Raw genomic sequence first — 20,000 nt, forward strand, 5'->3', positions numbered from 1 at the left:
ATCACCAAACTGGCATCTTGGTTCTGTTAGGGATAGCACGATCCATGCACTTGTTTAAGTGCTTATAAAGTGCATTTGTGTAGGATTCAGCAGTCATATCTCTATTGTCAGTCTACATGGGTGTCGCAACGTTTGCCACTTCTGTCTTAAGAAGCGTGAAGTTGGCTTTGGAGAAAATTTTCACGGTAGTTTCCCTAGTGGGGGTGGGATGTGGATGTCTAGGGTGGATTATGACCAACGAGGAATTGACCTTTGGTGTGGAACACTGATCACCCATGTTGGTAATGACCAGGTCTAGGATATTGCTGCCTCTGGTGGGGTGTGGATAAGTTGATTCAAGGCGTTGGAATTTATGAATTCCAGAAAAGGTTGAGAATGCTCAGTGTGCTACTCAACCACAGCCCATAAGTTAATGGTGGAGTAGTTGAAATCGGCCATTATTAGGGTGTTGAGTTGTACCCTAATATTTTCCAGTGTATCAAGAAATGAGGAGTGGGAATCCTGGGTCTTGGTGAGGGATCTTTAGCAAGCTACAATTTGGATTGCGGTCTTGCCCAGAGTTAGTTGCACTTGGATAATCTCGGATGCATTACTTTGAGCAACTAGCCTGGAGGTTTGGATATTCTTAATGAATATGGACACACCTCCGCTCTAGTGCTTTGGTCCAGGTTAGGTGGCCGAAAGGCGTGGTAGGAATTATAACCTGGTAATGCAGGGGTGCTCTCTGGATTGAACCAGGTCTCTGACACTGCACAGATGTCGGTGTTCTCCATTTTAAGGAGCGCCTTGAGTGAGTGCATTTTGAGGTTTAGACTTCTAGCATTGAGTAGCAATACCCTCAGATTTTGCTTGCTTGAACCGGTTATGGTGGTGAATTTGTCATTTGAACCTTGCCTAAAAAAAGCAATATAGAAGTGGCAAAAAGCCTTAGTCAGTATCCGGAATCCCAAGAGCGACAGGCGCAGGCCATCTCTGGCAAAGCATCATGGTCTGTCGATGTCATCCCAGGCAGACAGATACAGAATCCCCTTAGAATGACACCAGAAGCTTAGCCAATCATTGTGTCCTTGTACTGTGATATCACTCTGGGTGATGGCAGGATGCTACTCAGGGGTAGAGTCAAACCTGCCTGGGTTACAAGATCGGCGAGCTCCTTCATGTTTCTTTTCATGTAGTCCAAGGAGGTACGCCTCAGGTCATTCACACCAACATGGACAATGACAGAGTCATACTTGTACTTGTTGTGGAGTGACCTGAGTATGCGCATTATGTGGCGGATCCTGGCACCTTACAGGCAGCCGACAGTAACTTTCTCCTTGTTTAGCCTGGTGAGCGGAGCATCACTGTGCCTGACTATGGAGTCACCTATGACTAGAGTATTGGGTACATTATGCCTTATGGGCTGTGGTTGAGTGGTACACTGACCATGTGGGCTATGTGTCATTTGGGTTGTGTTGGGGGGTGGAGGTTGTTTGCATTTCTGCTTTGGAGGGCTCTGTTGCTTGGGCAGGTTTTTATTGAAAGCCTCCGCGAATGTAGCCGTGTTTTGTGTCTGTGTGTGTGTGTGTTTTGGTGGTATAGGTTTTGAGGGACTATGTGATGACTGTGGTGTGGTGCAAGTGTTCACCTTCTCCTCCTGACTGTGTAGGCCAGTCTTTGGTGAAGAGAGCTTTGCTTCCAGTTTGGCTATGTAAGTGCATCTCTCACAGGTTGTAGTGCTGGATGGTAGCAGGAGAGGGTTATCTCTGTGTACATGAGGCAATTGCTGCATTGCCCCAAGATGCCCAGATTCATCAGGTAGACAGGAGAAAACACCGGGAGCTGACCCTTAAGACATGCCTGGATAGGTGCTATTTATTAAGTACTAAAAATGGTTTTCCTCTAGATAAGTGAGGAAAGCCAAGTGCTGCAGTAATTAGTAGCTTACTTAGTGCTTACAAGTTCTGAACAAGTGCTGAGATCAAAGAAACAGGTTTCAGTGCTAAAAACGAACGGAAAATTTGAAGAGCAGATTTTATGGCGCTGGGAATAGTTTAACCCTAACTAACAGGTGATGCATAAAGTGTGTATATTCACTGAGCCCGTTCTTATTTGCAATGGTGATGGACAGGCTGACAAGACGAGATCGGACAGGAGTCCACGTGGACTATGATGTTTGCAGGTGACAGTGATATGTAATGAGAGTAGGGAACAGGTGGAGGAGACACTGGAGAGATGGAGATATGCTCTAGAGAAGAGGAATGAAGGTCAGCAGGACTAAGACAGAATAGATGTGCGTGAATGAGAGGGAGGATAGAGGAATGGTGAAGATGCAAGGAGTAGAGGTGGAGAGGGTGGAGGAGTTTAAATACTTGGGATCAATAGATCAGAGTAACGGTGAGTGTGGAAGAGGTGAAGAAGAGAGTACAGGCAGGATGGAGTGGGTGGAGAAGAGTGTGTCAGGAGTATTTGTGACAGACTAGTACCAGTAAGAGTGAAAGGGAAGGTCTACAAGAGGATAGTGAGACCAGCCATGTTATATGGGTTGAGACAGTGGCATTGACAAAAAGACAGGAGTTAAGAGCTGGATGTGGCAGAGTTAAAGATGTCAAGATTTGCACTGGGTGTGACGAGGGTGAACAGGATTAGGAATAAGTATATTAGAGGGTCAGTCCAGGTTGGAAGGTTTGGAGACAAAGCCAGAGAGGCAAGATTACATTGGTTTGGACATGTGCTGAGGAGGGATGCTGAGTATATTGGGAAAAAGATGCTAAGGATGAAGCTACCAGTTAACAGGAAAAGAGGAAGGCCTAAGATAAGGTTTATGGATGTGGTGAGAGAGGACATGCAGGTGGTTGGTGTGACAGAGCAAGATGCAGAGGACAGGAAGAAATAGAAACAGATGATCGGCTGTGGCGACCCCTAATGGGAACAGCCAAAAAAAGATGATGATGATGATATAGAACAGTAGCAAATGAGCTAAACCGATTTAAACAAATTAGCCAATAAAAGCTAAAATCCGAGCCCCGTTCCAGTCTTCAGACAAGTTATAACCGCATGCTCCTGCCCACCAAGGTGCAGGGGAACCTTCTCCAAAAAAAAAAAAAAAAAAAAAAAAAAAAAAAAAAAAAAAAAAAAGCCTGGATTAGTGCTCAAGTTATGCAAACAAAGCTAGATTCAGCAGGTCTGAATGTAGTATATGCTACAGCAAACAAGGTGCACCAATTTCAGAAAGAAACAGTTCAAATAAGGAGGCACAATAAGCCTTAAACAACTGCCAGCTCAGAAGGGCAGAATCTACCCTCTTCTCCCACAAGAGTGCAGACCACATCTTCTTAATATAAAATAACCGGCACAAAGCCCAAGTGCTTAAACCAGAACCAATACACTTTAGAAAAACAGACACTAAGCCTTCAATCAGCAACTCCCAACTTAGAAGGATGTAAGCTACCTGTCCTGCCACAACAGTGCAGATCACAAACCTTCTTAATGTAAAACAACTGGACTGAAGCCAAAGTGCATAAACCAAAGGCTTAGAATAACAGTTACAATTTATCGGCTACTAACAAGCCGTAATAAATGCAATTAAATACTTAAGAACAAGAAGCAAAATAGTCGGAGGAATCACAAACACAGTAAAAGCAGATGAATAAAGTGCAATTGTTCTTTTTTATATACAACAATAGAAAACGAGCAAAGTGATTTAAACAAATTACATAATTAACCAGTAAAAAGCTCAAAACTGAGCCCTGTTCCAGCAGTCTTCAATCAGACCAGTTCTAACTACACACTCCCTGTCACAAGGGTGCAGGGGGACCTTCTCCAAAAAAAAAGTTGTACAAACAAAGCTAGATTCAGCAGGCCTGAATCTAGTCTATGCTACAGCAAACAAGACGCACCAATTTCAAAAAGAAACAGTTCAAATAAGCAGGCACAATAAGCCTTTAACCAGAAACTGCCAGCTCAGAAGGGCAGAATCTAGCCTCACCCCCACAAGAGTGCAAACCACAAACCTTCTTAATATAAAATAACTGGTCTGAAGCCGAAGTGCTTAAACCAAAAGGCTTAGAATAACAGCTAAAATTTAATCAGGATACTACCAAGCAGTAATAAATACAGCAGAATAAGTACAATTGAGTACTTTCAAGCAGAGGAAAAAGCAAAATAAAGTAAGAAGAAACACAAATACAGTAAAGCAGATGAATAAAGTGCAAAGTTTTTTCCCTCTCTGTATTGGGTAGAATGAGCTAACACTAGACTGGGAGGAGGGTCACAGATCAAATATACAGTAGGGGCGGACAATTGTAAAGCCACCAAGTATAACAAGAAGACACCAATAGGGAGGAAGGGTGGGGAACACAAGTTGTTTGACCAGTACTTAACAGAGCAGGAATTATCGGCACACATCAGCAGCCAGCAAATATTATATATACGCATACATATATGTAAATATATACATATACACATTTATATATATATATATATATATATATATATATATATATATATATATATATATATATATATACACACATACACACACACACACACACACACACACACACACACACACATATGCACACACACACACACACACACACATATACATATATATATATAATTTTCTTGGGTGGCGAAAGCCAGGGTACCGTTTGGCTAGGCTTATACAGGCCCTAGGGCCAATAGCCTAGTACCTACCTATGTATAAGGTTAGGTGGGAAGATTATGACAAAAGTGAAATTGTTGCTCCATGAGCAAACAAGACTAATATCCGCCATCTGACACAAATAGATTTCAGCCTTCAAGATTTCCATTAACAACAGCTAGCACCTAAGCAGTTTATTACAGTAGGTCATAGATGGCTTAAAAATGCAAGCTTTCAACCCTGTCAGCACACACACAAAAATCATTTGAGCAAAAAAGTACTGTGCGACTCTTGTTGGAGGAATAAAAGAAGATGCCTGATTGAGGCAGACAACCCTCAAACCTTTCAAAACTAAAAAACAAATAAGGGAATATCCTTAAGACAGATGCCCAACCAGACATCAGATACAACAGATCTGCATCTCACTGTAAACAACTGGACAGGTGTGTGTGTGCGTGTAAGGCATCAATATCACTGACATGGCCAGACATAGGGAAAGCAGTCCATATTCAGCAACATACCGCATCACTACATTTCCTAACCCAGTACTGTAGAAGCAGAACTAACTTATGCTAATAAGTAAACACTTGTGGGGTCAAGTTTCCTTTGTTCTAGACTACAAAGTGCATTAAAATGTACTTCTGCAAATAATTTGCTGAACTGTAGTGTTTACCTTTTCTTGAAGCTGTACTGCACCGTGTTGTTCTAAACGCATACAATCAAAATACTGAAGAGACACTCGTAGCACAGTTGACACGGGTCAGCAAGACACAGCAAAGCTAAGCCAACACTATTTAAACAGTGCCTTCATTTACAGAACTGCTGGTGGGGGAGGAGTAGTAAACATGCTTAAAGTAAGGTCAGCGAGATCGCGACAGTCCATCCCAGAGGACAAAAACCCCAGCTGTCACAAGAGGAAGGCAGAAATTCAACAAGCAGTGCAGCAGTTTACGCGGTCTGTCAATGCACTTCTAAATGGTGACTTCCCTGGCAGTCTGCCAAACAAGGGTGGGTAATTTTATTCTCAAACAATCTGGGTTTTAGATATACAGAGGAAGCTCATCTCCCAACTTTATGCAGAAGACACTGCTTGTAACTGATAAAGGCACTGCTACAACAACTAGTGACAGCAACCCTGCAGCTATTAATGCCGTAAAGCAGAAATTAAAAGTACAGTCATTGACATAAAGTACTTCAATAAAACATACTCTGGAATCCAAGCCCTTCATTCAAAAAATAGCTTAGAAAAAAAGTACATACATATATATATATATATATATATATATATATATATATATATATATATATATATATATATATATATACACACACATACACACACACACAGAAAACTGAATTATTGAACAAGTTTGACTTTATGAGTTTTGAAATTTTAGATTATAAACTGAAAAGGCAGCACTTATATAATTTTTCTGCACATAAACCAAAGCGCCAGCAACAGTGATAATAACAATTAACTCTACATCATGATTAAAACATTCTTCCAATTACAGTAAAAATACATTTTTTAATAATCTTAAGACTACGACATGAATGAACACATATCAATGCTTTCAAAACTGCCAGCCCAACAACCCTGCAGGAGGTTTCCACATACAGACAGCACAGGCATGACAACAGGAAAGCTTGCTCTAAATGGGGGAAAAGGTTCCCACCGTACCATTTTAATAACAAAGACAGCGTCAAAAAATGACAATTTTGTCTACCCCAATGCTGCCTTGCAAGTATTTGGGTTATACACCAAAAAGCAGGAATAATGTCAGCCTGTCAGGAGCCTAGCTAATGCTCACTCACCCTAGAGACAATTCCTGTCAAATGTAATGAGAGCTGCGAAGGCCCTTTCTACAACATAATGAGTATTTAGACCGTGGCAGTGATCAGTCAGCATAAAGCCTTGTTTCAGCCTGCTACACCCCTGGGCCCAAACATCACCAGTTTCAGTAATGAGTGCTGGATAATGGACACGTTTTTCAAGATTCTCTGTGCTCTCCTTGAATTAAGTAAGCTGCATGCAAAAGTTTTATTTATTAAAGGTCCCAAAAATGCACTTAACCCCCTCCACCATGTACTACAATCAAGCACCTGAGAAAAACAAACTGTTTTCAGACAGAGCACACAGAATTAACACAGTCAATTCATTTATGGAAGATTTCATCATCTGCTCTTACAGTTTTTAGAATTTCTGATCAGCTGACACACAGACACTAATTTCTGGACTTTCAACTTAGGTATTTAAAGTTCCTCTGTGCGGCACACTGTACCTACATAATTAGGTTGCATGTTACTACTGAACACCGGTTATAGCCCTGGACGTAATACTTTCTCTCCAGAAAACTTCAAGCAAGTCACACTGGTTAAGTGCACTGCACTGTTGTCAGGTCACCCCTGAAAAGAAGGGGATCTCACTCATTTTTTTTTTTTACTATTGACCTGGACATTCCAAATAACTATACCCAGTTTCAGTAGCAGCCCAAGCAGAAAATCTCTACAACATGATAATTAATAGAAGGCAAGCATAGGAAATGTGCTACAAATACAACACATACATATTGGGAGGGCTTACCCTTAAGGAAAGGCACGTTACTTCACGTTTACCTTCAGTCTTTCACTCAGTCTTCCTTATTTCCTTCTTTCAATCTTTTCTAAAGCCACTGTAATCGGCGCAGTTTAACGCTACGATGTTTACCTCCACCTTAATCACGTATATATATTTATTACATGGTTACAGTGGTTTATATATGTAAAATGTTCATCTTTTCTGCATATTTTTAACTCTGTATATATGCTCTTGTAACGGAGTTAAGGAGGAAAAGGATCCAGGGACAAGCTCACCTATCCGTTTAACACGTCAAATAAAATAAGAGAGTCCAGAGGCTCATAGCCGGCCTTAGGCATAGGCCAACTAGGCGGCTGCCTATAGCGCCTCTCTAGTGGGGGTGCTTTTCCAGTAATCTGGATGGTGTAAGTAGACCAGGATGGGGGCACAGGGTGGTGATGGGGGGCTGTGGAGACCTTTTGCCTAGGGCACCAGTTGACCAAAGGCCGGTCCTGCAGAGGCTACACAAAATATGGATACAGGATAAAAAACAATTACAACTGATAAATTAAAACAAATATATTTAACAGCATAGTGTGGAGTGAATAGGAAACGGGAACATTTTCAAAGACAGACAAATTCAGAGCAGAAGGGAACTTGGGAAAATATAAATGTGACAGAGGAAGGATGGAAGAAATACTGAAAAAACAAAGTTGCACGTTGCTGCAGTTACACAGTAAGAATGAAGCATTACCTGAATGCATTAAGATAAAGGGGTAAAGCAAGGCATCTGTGTTCAAGAACACTGCACCTCTCAGATTTACAATCTGATATTTTTGCAAGCCAGGGAACATAGTGAAACAGAATGGAGAACTCCAGAGAACTGACCGGAGGCAAATTTTCCTATTGTGTGCTTAGATAACCTTGAAGGATTCAGAGAAGTTAGTCACAATGTTACAGGAAGCTGGGGAAAAATGTTTGACCCACAGAGGCACCCTAACTTCCTTATAGTGATCAAAACAGGTTGTTTTGCCAAATCTGACCTCTTATGAACCATTACATCTAGTACCTCCATAGATTTAACCCCTTCAAGGGGGCTCTTATCCTCTGTAATAATATAGAAGGAGAGAGAAAAAAAGCAATAACAAATGAATACAGACACGAACTCCAGAAAGAACCCTTAGAAATCTTAGTACAGTCTGCCAGAACAGAAGGCATAACCATGATGTCAAACTTCAGATCTCCAGCAATAAAAGGTAAGTGTGCAACCAGCCAACAAATGCATAAATACCCAGGCACTTCAAAGAATGCTTGCTGCTTCCACAGCAAAAGTAAAACAGTAAACCATATGGCAGTTTCAGCTTCCCGTGTTTAAACTGCCAGTACATCAGAACAGGAGTGCACATCAAACAAAGTGAGGAAAGTCAGCTGCTAAAGTACAACTCCTAGAAATCAATGCTGAAGTTATTCAGAATGTTCACCAATTTATTCCATGAGTAAAGTGCTCTTGTTTTTTGAGCCTTGGAATGATAAAAAGTAATATGCCTGAATCTTACTAAGCAAAAAATATGAATTAAAAACAGTGAATAAGCACCATAGATTTGTTTAATCCAACACCCTGGAGGTAGTAAGAGCTAAAAGTCTGGAACCCGAACTAATCAATTTCTCTCCAGTGTCCCAGATCAGTCAGCCATGCATAATTTAATGAAACAAGAGATTCAAAAGAAACAAGGCAGCTACATGAAGCATGAACAGTATTGTTGTATTCTGAAACGTATCCAGCTGTGCAGCCGCAGCTAATGATAATCGTTTTAAGAGACAATCGATTTCTTAAAGACTTATTGTTAACAGTGTCGCCGCACAAATTAAAAAAGTGAACGTCAGCATATCTGGAAGAAAACTTGCATCCTGCCTAAATACTTCATCTGGCAGACAATGACTACTCAATCCAGGGGCAGTTGGGGCCGAGCAATCTTTCTGCTTCTCTTTTCCTACAAGGTTCTTAGCAGCTCACTCTAGCTCCATTCCTTCTTTACACACTATTAGGGCAGCTACAAGGCTGAAATGATCACAGCACTTGGCCCAAATAACATCTCCCATCCTCTAATTCCCCAGTACACTCAAAAGCGACATGTTTTAAATACCATCTCATTAAAAATCAAGATTTTTAATCAGTTTTAGTTACTAATTTATAACATTTGGTGAACACGAGGACCAGCACAAAATGCATATTTTTCCTTGAGTGCAAAGTGTTTACAAAAAATATTACTCACTATTTTTAACCACAATTTCACCTGCCAGAGTTAGAATACAAAACCACAAATCTGACCTACACCCGATACAGACTTGTATACAAAACCTGTCCATCCAAGAACAAGCAAGCCAAAAGAAGAACCATAGCAAGCATATGATTAGCTTCCAAATGCCTCACAACATGCCACAACAAAGTGTTGACAGCTATATGATGCAAGTCTGTATTACAAAAGTTGTGCGTACTTAAAAAGCAACAGCATCAGAACAGAACTTGTAGTGTTTTATTTACAGTCACACACCATACTGCCAAATATCGTCCAAGACATTTTCAAATATTTCCTCACACTTCTACCCAAAAAATTTGCCATCTTGGAAAATGCAACCTTAAAATACCAGGTTGCAATTAAAAAAAAAAATGATTTTGTTTTTTTAAAGTGTCACAAAATTGGACAAAAAGCATAACGCAGACAAAAATATCCAACACAGAGATAATCTATTGCAACATGTGTAAAAAGAAAGGAGTGTTAAACTAGGAGATACAAGCCCAATGCCAAACACATTTCCCTTCATCTTTCAGTGACACACAAAACACAGACTGCAGTGTTAAGCTCTGCTCGGGCGCTTTATATGATGTAAACAAAACAAAAGAAGTTTAATAGGTAAACACAAAAACGAAATGTTACACTACAGATGCAGATGCCCTAATAAACAGTGTTACAACCATCTCATTTACCACCTGTCAACACCTAATGTGCCTCTAGGATTAGCTCACGTACAACTACATACATACACAGCTCTTAAAACAGATTAACAAAGTATGACACATCAAATCCTACCTGTTTGTGCATTTCTATGTTTAGCCCATATGACATTTCGTAATACTGTAGAGAGAAACAGATAGCCATGTCAGCTAATGTGAAAATAATACACCAGCACATTGTAAATTATGTCTTGACATGCAGTTGCTACTCACCATGACGTAGTGCCTTTGCATTTCAGTCTTTTCACTTGCCAGCTTCTCACATTCCAGTTTAAGACTGTAACCATAAAACAGACCGAATGAACAAACGGATCTTGTCATAAAAAACGTGCACCACTGTCAACACAAGATTAAATCACAACACTGCAGCTGTCCACTGCAATGACATCTCAGAATACCTAAAATAAAAATGAGCACAGATATGCACGCACACACTGTTCACTATGCATACATGTTGTTATTGGACAATCCAGCAAGGACCACAAGTTTGAATGTTACATGCAAGCCTTGCAGTTCAGGTGATAAAGAACAGATGTAGCAGTTTTCTTATATTTTTTACCAATCTACATTTCTGTCTCTAATCAACAACTATACAACTGATAAAACATACCTTGGGGATGCAGAATACAAGCAGACAGAAAATACATAGGTTGGCACAAAGTATACAGCCCTGAATACAGCCCAGGTTGGCACAGAAAGTATAAAGCCCCGAATACAGCCCAGGTGCTCCCGAGTTCTATTAGTAGTTTGAGTTCTTGTCAGTGCAGGCTGAAAGGGTGGGAGTTCTCATGGGGGGGGGGGGATGCATGCTTGGATACATCCCATGCAGTTGATCCCTGGTAAAAGTCTAGAGATGTGCAGGTGCTGTCTACAAAGAGACTAGGGCTTTCACAGACTTGCACTCTAATATACCTAGAGCTTACTGCATGCCATCCGTTAAACATCAGGAGTGTGCGCAAGGGAGGGTTAGACACTTAAGAAAACAGCCCTTGGCAGGAGTACATTGCTGCCTCAGATGCCCCAGTCTCCTCACTGTCCTCAAACATGGGTTAGAATTAGTCTGGGCAGGGTGAGGAGAGGTTGGTAGACCCAATAGACAAGCCAAGGCCGTAGGAGCAGTTCATGATCATGTGCATGGAGCAAAAAAAGTTTATGTACAGTCAAAATTATCAGAATTAGTTCAGCATACAGGTCAAAGGCAGCGTGATGTGGCAGAAAAGACAAGAAACTTAAAAAAAAAAAAAAAAAAAAAACACATCAAGAGTATTTTATGACCAGGGCAGATTTTCAAGATGTCAGACTTCAGCATTCCTTTTGAAAGATATTTCTGCAAATTATTCTATAAAAACTACCTTATATCAAAAATAACCAAATCAAAATTTGTACACCTACTTTGCCATTCAATGGTGAAGTGTAAACCATAGAATTAATTGCTTCTTTTTTTTTTGCAGGGGGGGGGTATCACAAAGAAAGGTTTTGGTTACCCTTCTGGTTAAATGTTTTCAGAACTACTACAGGGTTAAAAGCATTTGAAAGTTTTCAAAAAGAAACACTGTGAAAACAGCTAGGGAGTGAACAGACCAAAACCCAAGTAAAGATTTATGTCTTTGTTCATGTATTCATTATTGTTAACCTGGGTAGACTTTACTAGGTGTTTACCTATACAAGAAACCCAAGGTAGTACCAGTTTGAAACACATTCAGAAACGTTACTGGAGAACAGTGACTTACAAATATACATCAATGAATGTACATATACAAATGAAACTATATTTACACACATTTTCTAACCCTACCCCCCTTGAGAGGGCTGCATATGTGCAAACATATGCATGCCCATAAACATACATTTTTTACTTTCTCTCTCGATCTGAAGCAAATGTTTACAACTATCTAGACCCGTAATTCTAATGAATAAAACAAAAAGTAAAGAGGGAAGACAAAACATCAACATCTCTGCATGAAACTCAGTAAGTACAACATTAAGTGCATATGGCTGGCATCAAAGGCACACTTTAAATGTTAAGAGTCTTAAGTCAACACAAAAGGTTCCCCACATAAAAAGCAGGCATGTTCGTCATCCAGCACATCCAAGAGCATTACTAACCCGTCTCATAGCTATTACGTTATATTTTTATAAGATGGATGCTTCCTACAAGGCGGATTTTAGTTTCAAAAAAGATGTCATTTGTTTTGGGGGGGCCTCCATCTCACACAAAATTAAGACTCCCTCTCTCTCATCTGCTCTACTGAACTATTCTCTCCCCCTTGGAAGACCTTCTTTTGTTGCCACACCCTTTTTCCTATATACCTTTTTAAGAATCTGATGAATCCATAGCACTGCACCTGCTAATGCCAAGGGTCATATTGCTTCCTGTGGTATATTGCTCCATCCCAACAAGGAACACGCTAACATACACAAGCACTGTTTTATTTCTGACATGAGTTTGTCGGTTGTTACAAGACTGCTCAATCTGGCATTGCTGTGTGACCAGCCAAGGGATATGGTCTCTTGCAACTATGGATAAGAATTTCACTGCATGGAAGTGCCTACTTGCATAACTGCTGGTGCACTATAAATTTATGTACCCTGAAGTGAGGTGCATCTAGCAACATCCAAGTGCTGCCGGAAACACACACACTAGATATTTAATGATTCCCAATGTAGCTGTGCAGTACAACTCAAAGAATCATAGCCTTTACTTCCGAGAGCTGTTACATACTACACCAGCAGGAGAAAGCAAATAGAACCATTAAATGGAACGTTTCTTGTAAAAATGTTGTCAAAGCTCAAGTCAAATGATGTTATGTAGGCAAATGTTCTCCCTCATATGTGTCACTGACAACTATTCACTGGTGGATATTTTAAGTCAACTAAACTATTTCAAAGAAGAGACAGACATCATGACATAACCAGCATAAAAGACATACACTAGCCTTAACTGCAATTAGCAAGCTACATAACCAAGAAAGGAAAGTCACCCTTCTGCTGAAAGCCAAACTGGGACACGTGTCACTTCCCTCTTATTACTTAATTCCAATAAACTCATCAGATAAACTCCATTACAGAATTAATTTACACTGAGAATACATAATGCCTGCTGTTGCAAGTTAACGGACTGCTAAACACAAAAATTAACGTCTTTTCAGAAAAGCAGTAAAACAGAGAATGTAAGTGGTAGTCAGGAAGATGACACCTGCAAAAATCCATGCAGACAAGAGGACATGCTAACTCCACACGGGAAGGCAAACCAACTAGGAACAGAGCCAAAAAACAGGTATTGCGAGAAACCAAAAGACTAACAGCTGCACCACTGTGCCACTCCCAAATTCCCATTTACCACTCCAAGACGGCAGGCTCAGCACTTTATATCACAACGCACCTAAATCAAGCAGCATTAACATGAATACATGCACAGGAGAAAAAGAGATTGTTACACACAAACACAGACTGCTCCAACACACTCCTTCTTGAAAGAATACACAAACAGTTAATTTGCATTATATACGGGTGGCATCTGATGAAACCCATAACCCACTCGCATCATAAAACTATGTGCCACACACCACTTACTAAAATGTTTATGCATCCAGACACCTAGCTTGGAAAGTACCAATCATTTCATCAGCCTAGGACAATGCATGTATCTGAATAAAATAAACAATTTTTACCATAAACGCAATTTTTTAATGGTTTATTCATAGAGTCTTGTGACAAACTAGACACTCAAAATGATTACTATGGCAAACTTACACTCATCTGTGACCACTGTCCAAATATTTATCCATGACATGGAATTATTTGGCACATACAGACTAAAATATGTGGAACAACTCCAGTACGTGTCCAAAGTCCATGGACAGTAAATTAAATGTACAGAAAGAACTTAAATGCAATCAGCAGAAATACACATTTCTGAGACAGAGGGGTCTTCAAGCATTCCCATTACCTAAGGTGCCAAAGGCTTCCTACTACTCAAAACACATGGGAGAGCCAACTGTTGCTATCAAACAGCTTACAAAAAATACTTGAAAGCGCTGAAAGAAAAGGTAAGAATGTACCTCTTCCCCTGGTCAGATGTGGCTATACATTACATTAACCGCCCGTACTAAGCATGCACTCTTGATACAACAACCTGCATGTACTTTGAAAAGGTGGGGTTTGTGCCCCTTCACTTTTTTTTAAGTTAATCACACAGAATATTTTACAGGTATTTTGTTTCTGGGTGTGTGGGAATGTGAAGTGAAAAAACAATTCACTAAGAATAAATATAGTTATGCTGACATATTGCCAGTCTTGCTGAGGGGTGTGAAAATGGCAGCCAGTTAAGACTACGTGACAGAACAAGAACGATCCTTCATTTCTGAAGCCAGCTGGCTGCTCCACGCTTTTTCCACATAGTTAATGCTATAACCTGTAAGAATCATTCCACAGCCAAGCTACACCTGTACGAATCATCCCAGTCAGACTACAAGAGAGCAATGCAAGATTAAATCCTGGACTGCATAATTTACTAATACATTTTGCCCCCTCATACACAGATTTGTTATATCATTTAGTGTAAAACCTGGACTGCATAATTTACTAATACATTTTGCCCCTTCATACACAGATTTGTTGTATCATTTAGTGTAAATCCTTTACTTGACCATCTTAGAAATATTAGAAACGAAACAATCTTATAAATCGATTTAAAAAAAAAATCCCCATTTACTTTCACAAGACATGACAAGAAACATTTCTGAACAGTTTCAACTACCAAACATGCAAACTGCATTACTGTCTCACAAGCAAAGTGACCAACAAGTGAATAAATGGTATAATGCTACAAGTTTCCAAACATCTCCAAAATTAATGACAGCAGTAAAGTCAGTGCATACATCTTTTGCATACAATACTGCCAGGCCACTGAGGCACAGGTCTCCAATAGCCGAATGGTCTTAATGCTATCAGGATGACACTAGCACATGGCTCACTTACCCCAAGTTCAGATAAGAGTTAGTTCATAAACTGCATGGTGTATCACAAAGACCACATTCCTGATTTGTTTGGAGAATGTGATGATGAACGCAAATAATTCAAGCAAAGTCAAAGAATTGTGATTAACAGTTTATTTGACAACCTGTTTTGGGGTAAAGTGGAACTCTACACTCCGCTAAATGAAGGTTAAATGCTTATTAGAGAAACCCCCAAAAATGATGTACTACTACTGCAGAAAAATTGAATTAAACTGTTCATAAGCACTGACTCTGCCAAGTATTCATCTGCAAAACCTACAACAGTTTTAAGAACAGCAAGAAATGTTCCGACATACAATAACAAGGAAGCCAAAACACTCAATCGTCAGCACAAGCAATCCAAAACTTAACCTGTACATGTGCAACAACATAAGATAAAGCCCAACGGGTAGGCTGCATGGACCAAGAAGGAAAATTTTCTACACTTAGATCAGGTTCAAACCCTACAGGTAGGCTGCATGGGCCACGAAGGAAAGTTTTCTACCCTTAGAATCACGAGAATGGAGGACATTAATAAAGATGCACTTAATATACAAACAGAAGGGTCACAGATGCATAACAAATGTCCCACCAAATGTGATACAGTCACAAAACAAGTAATATGAAACACTATGCTGAACAAATAAATACTACCCTACTATAATGCAAGGCACAGAAAAGGAAAAATAAAGTAACTTTCTTGGCAACAGCTCCCGCTTTGACACATAGCCAAAAATATTTGTTTTCAAATGGGAGGTAAATACTTAAACATGTATACTTCTAGGTGAGAAGAATTTGAACAGTTATGCTGGGCAAAGGCTACCAGTCCCTTCTTTACAATAAGAATCAATTACATAGTTTTATAGCTTGAAGGGCAAGTAATGGGACAACTGCCCTTATGGACTATTATGAACCTAGCCAATTTTAGAGGAGAAGAATCACACCCTGTACCTCCTGTCTGTGAAGTAAAACACCTTAACCATTACACCAACCCTCAAGACAAAGCCGACAGCTATTTACTTAACAGTGCTCTAAAAAGCACTTGCAGTTCTCATCAAATGCTAAGACCACAATACCTGTAAAAAAAAAATACCAATACAAAGCAACGAAAAACAGCTAGAAATATAATGCATGTCTGAAACTATGCAAGCCTCCTTCCTGAATGTTAAAACAAGATGTTAAAAGTAACACAAATGTCAAAAAGGATATTACAAATGTGCGATCGTAACAGCTGGTCTCACAAAGTGTGTGTGTGTGTGTATATATATATATATATATATATATATATATACACACACACAAACACACACACACACACACACACAGAATACTCCTCCCACAAGACCAAAGTCAAACTGTAAAACCAAAATACTCAAAAGCAACCCATGGGACCCACCTCTTCTAATTTAGACACTCTTCTCATGGCTAAACATTGCTAAAACTATATCCATCTATGTGTTCACTATATGCAGTGTCCTTTTTAGCCTTTTCACAAAAATAAAATCAGCTTAGGCATCCCTAGAACTTCTTACCAAACAATATGGTAACTAGAAGTAATGCCCTCCCCATTCTTTTGTACCTAGATATTACCTAGAGGAAGTTAACAATGTTACTTAGTAAAAAATGAAGTATAAAGAAATCCAGACGACATTTTATTCTCTTTTCTCTATAAACTAATTTTGCATGTGTAGGTAACATTCAACATTTGTCATTTTGCATTGTATGACAACCTGTAACATTTGTTATCTGGGGAACATTTCTCCTAAGGCCCCAGCTGAAGAGAGGTGTGGCATGACACAGTCAGAGTTTCCCAGTAAAAAATAATAAATGGCACATTATGGCACAATAATGCAAATTAATTTCTCGGTTTTTACTGCTCTGAATTCATCTGGCAACCAACTAAATTCCTGCTTTTATGTATATATTCTGTATGTTACTGTAATCAAACCAACTAAATTCCTGACTTATGTATATATTCTACAAATATTACTGTAACCACTATGCATTTCTGCATCTATGTTCTTGTCGGAGCTTTTTGCCCCCTGCCTCCACCGAAAATGGGCTCTTTAGGCCCAGTGGACTTTCCCAGTAAACAAATGCAATAAATAAACTAAATAAATACACACCCACACACGATAGGACATGCAAAGCAGACTATTACTTCTACCCTCGTCTTTTTATTTTGCAAGGGAAGTTTGCCCCCACCCCCAAATTCCTAAAGCTAATGGTAAAACAATCAAGACACACAGCATGTCAAATGACAACAGCAACATCAATATAAAAAGATGGTGGACCAGTTGCTAACAATTCTCTCCTGAAAAAACTGTATCAGCATTACCTTCTCCATGAAACTGTGACTTCACAGTAAAACCCATTGCCACTTTTTTTTTCAGAAAGAAGCAGCCCATAAGCCTGGGCATTTAGACAAGGAAAAGAAGTTGCAAACTTGTTTGCAAAGAGAGTGTACTAGGCCAAAGCCACGCAACAGTACCAGTATTGGAAACAGTGCTACATGTGACTGCCATTGCTAGTTGTCAACAAATTCTTCCTCGTGTTGTTGATGCACCCTCCCCCCAATACAAACAAAAACAACCGAAAACTTAACTACCACAGCAACTCGCAATGACCAGCCCAAATGAAAACAACCACAGTTATCAACAATAACCACGTGGCCTCAGCACAACTTCAAGGGTATATAAAACGGCAAGTAGGATTCTGACACCCAGAAGTTACGCACCAAAACTGCAGGAATGCCTTGCATATTTATCTTTCAGTCAACACACCACATACAACAGAAATACAGTCCATACACTTTTTCATCTGCATTCCGGACTAGTCTGAAAAAAAAAAAATGGAAACAGAACAGTAACAGAAAAATAAAGCAGGTATCGTCAGGGTAACACCAGTTCACCCCAGTACAGCTCCACTACCTAGCCCAGCCTTCAGAATCCCAATAAAGCCACGTGGGCTGTGATCCTGGTCATTCACTACGCACCTGTGGTACTGAGCTTGCAGGAACTGGAACTCTTCCTTAATGCGATCCAACGATTCTGGGATGGTGAACTTAAATGGCTGGCCTGCAGCCTGGTGCGGCGTCTGTAGGACAGAAGTAACAAAACAGTAACGTGAAATGGTGGCAGATGTTCCACTATCACCAGGATGATACAGTGCATCATGTTCTCAGCCAAATCCCCAGGCAGATTTAAGTAAAATAAGCCTAACATCCAAAATCAAGCGTCATTATTTTGTAAGATGAGCTCTCTTAAGTGTATTTTAAACCGCAAAATACTCAGTACCTCCCCCCACCCCATATTAAAGAATTGTGGCTCTTAACGGTAGAAGCATTGGATATAAGCCTCACACTAAGTATACTGAGATTCTCGGTCCGAGAAGCCCAGGCCCCCCACCACCATCACAACTAAATGCAGATATTAACAAAAAAGTACACGTTTCATACAGTTGCTTTTGCAGCACACAACTTCAGCTACAAAACCCCAGCAGCTTGTGGGACGGGGTAAGCCACAGAAAGGAGTCCACCATTTTTCCCTTTGTGTATCACTTACAGGATGTCTGCTTTGAGGAAACATCGCCCTTTCCGCCACCGTCCTGTTCCTTTGTAGCTCAATTGTCGCTGCTGTCGTTATCCTTCCTTACTAGAATCGCACCCACCTGGATGGTGAGCTCCAACAATAACAAAAGTAGGAGCAACTTCTGCTTCAGTGCAACAATCCCATCACCGTGACGTCCTCCGCGATAGAACGAATGTGCAAGTACACCCGTCTACACAACTCCAAGATCCGATCCCGAAAGGAGCCTTCAAGACTGTCCGTTATTGTCAAGACAAAAGTAAACACAGAGACGATCCCGAAAGGAGAAGGTTCACCTAACACAACAAACAACCCCGGACTCACAGGAAGCTCCACTGCATTTGTGACTCTTTAGTTTACACTTGATCTTAAGAATGCACCACAACTAAACACTCCAAAAAAGAACTGCCGTCGAGGGAACAGCAAACATCCAGCCGAAACGGAAAGATGGGAGACAATGAAACCAATTCAGTGGTCCCACTTAAATTAGTATAAAAAGAGGACACGCACACCGGCCTGCAGAGTAACTCACATGCACCTGCAACCACACAAGGTCCACAATTCCACCGGTAGTTTTTGCAGGCATATAAACTGTGAGTTGGTCGTACAAAACACGTGTAAAATGTTCTAAAAACGAGAATAAGTTGGCATTTCAGGGGAAAAAAAATATATAACAGCGTTGTCCAGCTTGCATACTCTCTTCAGTCGCGCTGCTTACATTAACACGCGGTTTCACGCTCCCAGAACTAACCAGATACACGGTCAGCCCTCAAAGAATGCAGTAAGCCAATCAGATTGTGATGCCCACGTGGGAATGTTAGAGTCTACAAATGAAAGATGTTCGATTGGCAGAAAGGCTGGACCTGGTAGCGTTATGGAAGTCAAGCTAGACCCAATCCTGAGCTTCAAAATGCTCGGGACAGACAAAAATTAGAAACCCGGCCAGAGGGAGCGTGACAATCCCAAACTGTCAATCAAAGTAACGTGGGCTCCTGTTAAAGGAGTAGTGCTACCTTGTTTCGCTATAGTAGCCAACAGCTTTTATATTTATTTGTGTGTAGTTTTGAAGAAACATAAGGGCATGCATTCCGTTTAGTGTGCATTTCTGTGATTAAGGTAGGTTTAATAACGGAGTTCTGTTTATGCCTGACGAACAACTAGTGGGCGCCTTGGAAATCTCTTACCAATGGACTAGGTTGTTTCTAATATTGTTACTACAATG

At 40.2% G+C, this 20,000-nt stretch overlaps 1 protein-coding gene across 5 annotated transcripts in view; it reads right to left on the reverse strand.

Annotated features, from left to right (window-relative positions):
• TLE1 (TLE family member 1, transcriptional corepressor) overlaps positions 1 to 19,662 on the reverse strand; it is a 592,599-nt gene extending 572,937 nt beyond the window's left edge. Inside the window, exons 1-4 of one of the 5 annotated variants that reach the window (XM_044060886.1) lie at positions 18,755 to 19,661; positions 18,187 to 18,287; positions 10,408 to 10,471; positions 10,271 to 10,315 (exon numbers count right to left, since the gene is read on the reverse strand). In XM_044060886.1, the coding sequence (XP_043916821.1) occupies positions 10,271 to 10,315; positions 10,408 to 10,471; positions 18,187 to 18,287; positions 18,755 to 18,778 (234 nt within the window). In that variant the 5' untranslated portion in view covers positions 18,779 to 19,661. Of the gene's footprint in view, positions 1 to 5,297; positions 5,550 to 10,270; positions 10,316 to 10,407; positions 10,472 to 18,186; positions 18,288 to 18,754 lie in introns of those variants that run through there. The other 4 variants (XM_044060885.1, XM_044060888.1, XM_044060887.1 and 1 more) reach the window with 4 other exon arrangements.
• Between the last annotated feature and the right edge of the window lie 338 nt (positions 19,663 to 20,000).

The sequence above is a fragment of the Protopterus annectens genome, chromosome 2.part0 (genome assembly GCF_019279795.1).
Source record: "Protopterus annectens isolate FY-2018-M chromosome 2.part0, PAN1.0, whole genome shotgun sequence".
NCBI classification, from domain to species: Eukaryota; Metazoa; Chordata; order Ceratodontiformes; family Protopteridae; genus Protopterus; species Protopterus annectens.